Here is a 9,503-nt window from a genome sequence, read left to right on the forward strand (position 1 = left end):
ATGGTTGAACTGCAGATTTTGTCTGTGGATACACAGGTAAAGTCCCTACTCTGACACAATCTTTTGTTTGGTTCCAACTGCTACTAGTTTATTTTGTTCCTAGTTTGATTGGTACAATACGGTTCAGAAAACAGGTTTTTGGGGGGGCATATGTTTTGATATCTTCTTTTTATCAACACTCCCTGTTTGGAAATAAAGGATTGCAAAATGCCATAATTTACCAGCTGTGAAATAATGCAACTTAATTAAACCACCCAATCTCCCATTGGTAGCTAAATATCAGTGTGCGAATCCTTCTGAGAATATACTACCATGCTTTCTTAATAATGTTTGTGTGAAGCTTACTATAAAGCATCAAAACATAATGTAACTAGAAGTATATTGCAAGATATGCTCTCAAAGTCAAGATAAAAGTTTAACAATCCATATAAACAACACTGCCAAGGAAAAGCTTGAATTCAATCTGTGTCTCTTGGCAAAAAAAAAAAAGTAGCTTTGTTGGTGTATAATTTGCCAGTGTTACTGTAAAAAGATCATTTTACCAGGTGCTCTCCTGGTTTAGGAGCACCATGGACGTCTCCTGTGGAGACCCTTACATTTTTTAGTAATGTACTGGAATTTTTACCATATTTCTGAGTATTTGCTTCACACAACTATCGCATGTCTTGTTCCTAGTTTATTATAACAATACAGAAAATTGACAGAGATTTGCTTCAAAAAGTTCAAAATAAATCAAGAGACACCAGCTGAGCAAGGACACATACGGTAACACAACAAAACCGAGAAAATTACGAACAACTTAAGAAGCAAACCCGAAGTTACTTAATTATTTTTATGTTATTGTACCCAACAAGAGAGTTTTAAGCTGGAAAACATATAGTGGCTCTGAATTAAATTAAGGAGGAGATCTTGTTACACTGAAAATCGAAAGTCAGTATGGGGGAACAGTAAAATGCTGTGCATCATCATGCTTCGTTCACAGTGCAACAGGGAAGAACCACTATTAGATTAGAAATGGAGTTTGATATCAATACTGTAAAAGAGATGACAGCCAATGAATGTGCTAAGAGGCAAGAAAATGCAGTATTTGAATGGGGGACAAACTCAAACCTGTATCAGCCCTCGTGAGCACTTCTGCCAAAGGATAGGACAGCTTCTTAATGTGCACTAAACATTTATAAAAAACACCTTTCTCCTCTGTCCTCTGGAGAAAGCGCATTTACATGTATTTTTATCATGGTAATTTCCAAGGTCTCGGAATGAAACCAAGCCTATTTGCAAGCCTTGGCACAAAATTGGGGCAGATGTGCCAGCTGTGTGTGGGGAGGGCATTCGGAGGGTCGGAGCTGGTAGGTTTGCTTTGGACTCTTCCCCTTGCCCCTTAAGGCCAGCAGCACCTCGGTCACGATCGAGTACAAAACAAACCAGATTTGTCCTCCAACACAGATGGTCATAAAATCCAGTGAGGAATCTATTAAATGGTTTATGGCAGGTCGCATTCACAAGTAAGGTCACCTCTCAGACAAAAAATACATGCCATTTCGAGGTTGGCACAGGTGTCCTGTAACAGCATAAAACATGCAGCAGAATAAAATGAACATCACTAAGAAAAGCCTTGGTGGCAATTGTTTTAACCGACTAAGTCGACTTATCAGACAACTGTGAACATGATTAAGTACCCACAAATGGAATTTAAAATGTGATATTCAGTAGCTGTTTGCCCTGCACAGAGAAACACGCAACTCCATTGTCAAGATGGAATAAAAGATTAACACATGTTTTTTAAATGTGTGGATGTATGCGATACTTGCCAAATTAGCTGAGGTAATGTGGCTTGTTCCACAAACAAAGCACGTGGGTTTACATAAAGTGTTTTCCCTTTACTGTAAATAAGTTACTATATGGCAATGTCTTTATGGAAAACTCTTCAGTTAATGGTTTTACTACTTTACTTTCTGCTTTCGGCTTTACTTAAGGTCTTCTATGGTAGCACCATGGATTCTCACTTATGTAATGTAGGGACAAAATAACATCCACACCTGACAAGACTCCAAGAAGAATGTCAAACACTTAAAAAAACACACCCCCACACACACACTTTCTCTTCTTATTTGAAAAATCTTAATTTGTAACAGTTAGCACTGGTACTATGATATTTTGGCAATTCCAATTTTTACAAAGTAAAATCCTGGAATAAGCACTGTGAGTATTTGTATTTGTCAAATATCTGCCTGACCATCTTTCTGAAGAGGATCACAGTCTAAGGAACGTTTTTCCATGGAGAGTTCCACACTTTTATGTTGAAATTCCTTGCACAACCAAACTGGTCTGCTGCTGAAGCTACTGTTCCACAGTCTTATTACAATATAAACAAACAGTTTCGTTGGATCAAGTCATCACTAAGACTAAGTGCTTAATACAGAAATAAAAATTTAAAGCTTTATGATTTATGATACACATGATTTATTTTCCTTGAGAATAGCATTTCTTCCACATGTAGGTTTTTTCTCTCATAGCCAGATATCCAAATAAAACAGAAAAGTTGACTGGTGACTAAATGTCTCTGTATTTTACAGTTAAGTGACCCAAAAAGTTAATTTAAATGAATGGTGTATCACTAGAGTGATGTTAAAGACTATTTTATTTTCCATCACCCGAGAGCTTGAACACCCACTATAAACTAAAAAAAAAAACCAACAAAACGGTTGGCATCTGTTTACTGGCACAGGAACAAAATGTACAGAAACAGAAGCAAGTACAGGTAAGAGATGTTGCTCCTTAAGCTGAAGTTCAACCTGCCTTCTTGGAAGCGGTGTGACTTCTTGGACTGGTGACCTGCAAAAGTCCATTTCTCTGTCCTGTTGTGCAAAACCCAGCAAAACTTTCCAGGTACCTAAACTTTATAATGGGGTCTCTGCTTTGGTATATCAGAAATGAACACTTTTAATGTCCAGAGAGGCAGCTCTTTCCCCTGCAAATGCACATACACACACACACAAGCCTATTCACAGGACATATAAAAGGAATGATTTTATGCTAATGCAAATCAAAGCACCTGTTTACCAAGTTAATTTACTTGTAGATTTCTTCTCAAGTAGTCAGATAAACCAAAATACCAATTACCCAACTATAGGGATTGAACCTTAATCTCTTCACCCATTAACAGCAAAGTGACTTCATCAAGAAACTGAAAGATCATCTTACCTGAATTGGATCTTGTGTCAGTCTCATGGGCCCAATTTGTACTTCTGTAGTTGAAGCCTGCTAAAGAAGAGTAATACAGATATTTTTTTTCCAGCTTGGTTCTTAACAAGATAGCATTTTACATGCAAGAATGAAAGATCAAACAGAACCATGAAAGACTCTCAAAGGCAGGCAGGCATATGACTAGCAGCCTTAATTTAGTTGCTTTGAAGTGTATCTTTTATGAACATATTTTACCAAAATCCTAATTTTATTTTATTTGCCTCTAAGTTAAAAATTGTAGGGTTTTAAATAAGGAAACAAGAAATACCACTTCCTTTCCCCTCTTTCCCCAACAGAATACCTTGGCTGCACAGAAGGACCTTTATTTTGCTTAAGACTACAGAAAGCTATTTTTTCTGGCCAAAAATTTCCTCATTCATTTGAATGTAATACAGAACTTGTATTAAATTGTGACATATATTCAATAATAGTATTTTAATGGGTTTGGTTAGGAAAGCCCACTTTTCAGACTAGAGAACTTATTTGGATTGCAGATTTAAAATTGTTTTCCAGAACCATAGCCTTTTGTTTGCAGGAAAAAAACATTGCTACCATGTGAGCCACAACATTTCCAGAAGACATGTGAGCATATCATAATCACTAAGCTACTGCAAGAAAGCCAACAGAGGTTGGCTGTGGTTGCTTTGTTGCCATATTTCCTAGGAGTTGGACTACCTTAATACTTTTTGTGTCTTTACACATTTCAATACAAGTCTCCTGTACACTGCTGATTCGTTTCACTTCAGACCATTAGCTACAGGAGGTTGTTAAGCAACTGAACAATACCTATGTCCTCCCACAGATGCACATACTTAAGGAAAAGAGTCTTTGAACCCTTAAAATATTGTTCCCCTCAGGCATATGGAGGATTATTTGCAAGTTAGCAAAGTCTCCAAAAGGGCAGACCCTCTGCTTTCCTCATACTAGTTACCTCAGGTGCCTAGTGTAGGCAAGTTAAAGCAATTTCCCTGCAAGACCTGTAATTTGAACAAAACTCTAATCGTGGGCAGATTCCTGGGACCGTTCCCTGACACGGAGGAGTCCTGCAGCCTTATTTCTGTAGCATTTTGCTCTGCAGTGCTCATTAGTTTGAGCCTTTTGTCCGAGGCTTAAATTTAGTATTTTTCAAAGGAATGCGTATAAACATTCAAAATGTATGAAGTTACCAGTATTCAATTTTTTTTTTTTTTTTTTTCTTAGAGAATACAATACCATGTTAAGTATTAACAGCCTTGCCTGCATGTGAGACAGTGGTATTATGTATAGCTACAACTGACACGCTGGACTTTCATGCACCACTGAGCATTGATTCTTCTCAGCCCAACAACATACGTCAGAAGGTGGTAACAGGCAGTACTCCAAAAGATTAAAATACAAACCCTGCCACTGTTTTCCAAACCAAAAAACTGCCCCCAATATAAGGCTAGTTAACCTCTCCTTTTCTCACACAAGAGCTTCGCTTCCCACTTGAGCTCCCGCCATGGCAGAATGTAATTTAATGCCAGTAAGTATATCAAAATAGAAATGAAAGTTAGCGCCCATCATCAACCATGAGTTAGAAGTAAGGTTACAGAAACAGTTCTCTGAAAGATCACAAACCCTATTCCTCCCCACCAAAAAATAAAACCAGCACATTCACACTTCAGTGGTATTATACAGGAAACTCTTAAATACATGTTTTATAGTGATTCGCTTTGATTTAAAAAAAAAAAAAAAAGTTTTAAAATAGTCTCATTAGATGAATCTGTAAGAATACACCACATTCAGTATCAGTGCAAAAGCTTCTTTTTTTTACAATGTGCAGCTCTGACTGCTCCAGAACATACTGATCAAGAGCCTGGAATCCTTCACAGAAGACAGTTAGGACACAGGTATTTATTTTGTTATCCATTTATTAATGCTATTAGGGAACTGACATTGTGAATGAATGCCTTACACTTTTCTACCACTTCAGAGGACATCCAGCATTAATGACTCTGTTTTGTCCACGATGGAATAACTGTGCCTAAGACATAGACCAGTGCAAGCAAGTTTATCAATACCTTTACACAGACTCCTTTATAGCCTAGCCACTTCTCTTAGCCCGGGTATTGTAAAACAACAACAGAAAATCAACACATCTGTGACTCCGGGTTTCCATTCCTGCCGCTTCTGTGTCAGCCTTGTGAATAGAATATATCTGAATAAAAGAACCTAAAAATCAGGGTCTCTCTCTCTTCCCCCCTCCCAGTTTCAGGGTGTTCCTGCCTTTGCTAACAGTAGGAAAGCTTCACAACGATTAGAAAATCTGAGAGTCCCAATGTAGGTGAACTTGTCCCCATCCTGCTCTGTGCAGACATGATAGGGTCAGAAACACACAGGGATGCAAAAAAGGTGCTGCCACATCTGAAAGATTGCTATGTATAACCTTTAAGCCCATAAGTTGCTCAACTTCATTACTTATACAATGCACAAAAACAGATGGGACTCTAAAATTAAGACAGGTAATGAACAAGAGCATAGGAAGGATTAATAAACCTTCTCATCTGATACAGCAGAAAGTATGTTTGAAATCCTCTTTCCTGGACTTGGGGTTCTGAGTCTTGTTTTGCAAGCTGAATCAGTTCCTTGGATTTATATGCCCAAATTGCTGTGGGTACAAGTGACTGTCTCACTTTCCTCTTTCAAAACACAGCTGGAGGAGGCAGCAAGAATAATGACATGAGTGCCTGGTCTTCCTAAATGTCCTACAGATCTCTCCTTGGCCTGAAGGAACTAATTCCACATATTCCTGACTCCCAGAAGAATGTCACCATGTGGATGTTGCATATTAGTAATACCATGACCATACTTCGGCTGATTTCCTGACTTAAGTGAATATCTCATTGCTGACGATTTCCAATTTAAACAAATCTCTCATTATTTGATTGACTGTCAGGAAGGACTGCTAATAGATCTGCAACTTAAATCAATTAGTACAGTAGCTCATTACAAACTTATCTGGTAAAACATGTGGAGACAAACCTGGTTCCAAAGAGGTCAGTGAGAAAATCCCTGATTTCAGTGAGCAGAGGAACAAACACAAGGTTGGAAGCAAAGAAATCATAAATAAACTAACCATCTGGAATAACAAAAGTTTAAAAACAGTGAAGAAAATTTTGTTTTAATGTTTTAAACTGTCCAATATAATTTCCAGTATCATTCTAACCTCCTGGGTCATCTCCACAGGAATTAGCTATTAATCACAGAATTAAAGACAAAGTCAATGAAACTTTCTTAAATTCTATGTTTTTATGTAAATCAGTGATTATCAATCATGTTACTATCATAGCAGTACTATTAAGCAAAATGCACTTACCACTTCAGTAAAAGTTCCACATTTTTAATTCACCAATACAAAAATCTTTACCACCCCATATGCCTACAGACTTACAGCCCCAGCAGTCTGTGAATCATCAATAATTAATTATCATTGGTGACAGCCAACATGGCTTCACTAAGGGCAAATCACACCTGACAAATTTGGTGGCCTTCTACAATGGCATTACAATGTTGATGGATAAGAGAAGAGCAACTGGCATCTGCCTGGACTTGTGAAAAGCATTTGGCACTGTCCCACACAACACCCTTGTCTCTAAATTGGAGAGACATGGATTTGATAGATGGGCCACTCAGTGAACAAAGAATTGGTTGGATGGGTGCACTCAGAGTGTTGTGGTCAATGGCTTGATGTCCAAGTGGCAACCAGTGACAAGTGGCATTCCTCAGGGATCAGTGCTGGGACTGGTGCTGTTCAACGTCTTTGTTGGCAACATGGACAGTGGGGTTGAGTGCAGCCTCAGCAAGTTTGCTGATGACACCAAGCTGTGTGGCACAATCAACATGCTGGAGGGGCAGGATGCCATCCAGAGGGACCTGGACAAGCTTGAGAAGTGGGCCCATGCAAACCTCATGAAGTTCAACAAGGCCAAGTGCAGGTACTGCATGTGGGTTGGGGCAAGCCCAAGCACAGATAGAGGCTGGGTGGAGAATGGATTGAGGGCAGCCCTGAGGAGAAAGACTTGGGGGTACTGGTGGATGAAAAATTCAACATGAGCCAGCAATGTGCTCTCGCAGCTCAGAAAGTCAACAGCATCCTGGGCTGCATCAAAAACAGTGTGGCTAGCAGGTCAAGGGAGGTGATTCTGCCTCTCTGATACACTCTGGTGAGATCCACCTGGAGTACTGCATCCAGCTCTGAGAAAAAAAAGATGGGGAAGGACTCTTTGTTAGGGACTGTAGCAATAGGAGGAGGAGTAACGGGTTTAAACTGAAAGAGGGTAGATTTAGATTAGACATTAGGAAGAAATTCTTTACTGTGTAGGTGGTGAGGCACTGGCATAGGTTGCCCAGAGAAGCTGTGGATGCCCCATCCCTGGAGGTGTTCAAGGCCAGGCTGGATGGGGCTTTGAGCAACCTAGTCTAGTGGGAGGGGTCCATGCCTATGGCAGGGCGGGTGGAACTAGATGATCTTCAAGATCCCTTCCAACTCTAACCATTCTATGATTCTATGACAATTAGGAACACAACCACTGTAAAAGTAATCATGAATTAGTACAGCAAAATTTTATTGAATAATTCTTCATTGCTCCAGAACAACAACAGGAACTAGAAGCAACCAAGCAGTGAAGAAAAGGTGTTGGTGAGTTCAGCCTCCTGGAAATGCTCAGGATGGATGGACCAGTTCAGAACCATTGCACACATGCCAAGGTGCCTACAGACACCCTTTTGCCCTGAAGGCTCCTTCCCCCAACCTGCTATATCTTCTCTCTGCTTTAGTCACCCCACACTGATGCAGCCCTTCCCTCATCTTTGCAGTATGCTTTCAGACCTCCATCCCTTTGGTTTTGTAAGCAGGTAACTGGACTCTCTTCTTGACCTGTCTCTCTCTGCACCACTGTAGTCCCCTTGCTCCATCTCCTTATCTTTGCTAGGGCTAATTTGCATCTCCCTCCAGTTCAGCTTTTCCCATCTACACCGCTGGTGAGGGTTGACACCTCAGCCCATCCTTTGGATATTACCGTTTCCATATTCAATTATACCACTATTTTCAACCTCAAATCCCATCCCTTTTTTTTCCTGGCCAAATTGCAGTCCTGAAAAGGATTACAGCCATGTGTGACCTCAACACTGGTCTCAGCCTTACTTGAGTTCCCTTAAGAGACAGAGGTCCCACAGCTGTTCTCCAACATCCCTGGCCTGCAGCTGGTGTCCTGCTCTTCTTCCTGCTCCAACACACCTGACCAGGGTGTCCAGCTCCTCTTCCACTGTTCAGCAATGTTATGGCCCTCTCTTCTTCCCTTTCTTTTCTTTGTCTTGTCTTTCTTAGCAGACCTATATCCCGCTCTTTCTCCTCTTCTTTTACTTTTTTATCACATCTGGTCCATTCAACTGCCAGCTTCAGCTGCTACAGGGAATATCATCTGACCTGTCTAGCAATTTGTGTGTGTTAAAGAAGGAAAGGTTTCACAGTAGAAAAATTAAGAGCTCTTTTCACAAAGTTGCCACTTCTGACTCAAGAAGCCCCTAACTGACAAGCTGGCAAAGGCTGGGAGAATAAACGGGGTATATCATTACACACTCCCTGTGCTGGAGACTTGGTCCTGAGCTAGACGGCTTTTGGCCTGATCTCCATGACTTTTCCAGACACCATCCTTCCCTGACTCATTCATTTAACTGTCTGCATCTGTTCATCCTCTCCACCCACCAATAGAGCTACTTTCCCAACTCTGAGGAAACACTGCTCTCTGCCACCTCTGTTGTCAAGTTCCGTTTCTTGATTCTCTCCTTGATGTGGCTTCCAGTTGACTTGTGCTTCTGCTTTCCCAGCTGTTTTCACCCTGCATTTCCCTGGCTCCCACTAGAGGGCTGCCAACTCACTCTGCTCCACAAGCTGCTCCCCTCATGCCAGCCAGCTGCCACCTTTCTTCTTTTTCTTGAGTACAAGAAACAACTTATTTGCTCCAAAAACACAGCTCCACTGAGAACTTGCACCTATATCCCTCTACTCCAGACCTCTTTCCACGTTCAGCAACAGAAATCTCAGCTTTCCTCTATGCACGTGTCTAGCTGTCGTTTTAGGTAAACCCCCCTTCCAAATCTGTGTCTCACCCAACACCCTCTATCTGCAACCTTCTCTCAGTTGCTGTGAGTACTGCCACCAGCCTTCTGCTCACACCCACAATTTGTAAGTCATCATCCACTTGAACTCCTCTTAAGTCCTCCTACCCTGGCTATCT

At 40.7% G+C, this 9,503-nt stretch overlaps 1 protein-coding gene across 1 annotated transcript in view; it reads right to left on the reverse strand.

Moving 5' to 3' along the window:
- Positions 1-3,258, reverse strand: part of PDE8B (phosphodiesterase 8B) — a 42,236-nt gene extending 38,978 nt beyond the window's left edge. The window contains exon 1 of the mRNA XM_009884242.1: positions 3,205-3,258. Coding sequence (XP_009882544.1) covers positions 3,205-3,231 — 27 coding nt within the window. The 5' untranslated portion in view covers positions 3,232-3,258. The remainder of the gene's footprint in view (positions 1-3,204) is intronic.
- Positions 3,259-9,503: the final 6,245 nt, after the last annotated feature.

Source organism: Charadrius vociferus, unplaced genomic scaffold (genome assembly GCF_000708025.1).
Source record: "Charadrius vociferus isolate BGI_N301 unplaced genomic scaffold, ASM70802v2 scaffold183, whole genome shotgun sequence".
Lineage (NCBI taxonomy): Eukaryota > Metazoa > Chordata > Aves > Charadriiformes > Charadriidae > Charadrius > Charadrius vociferus.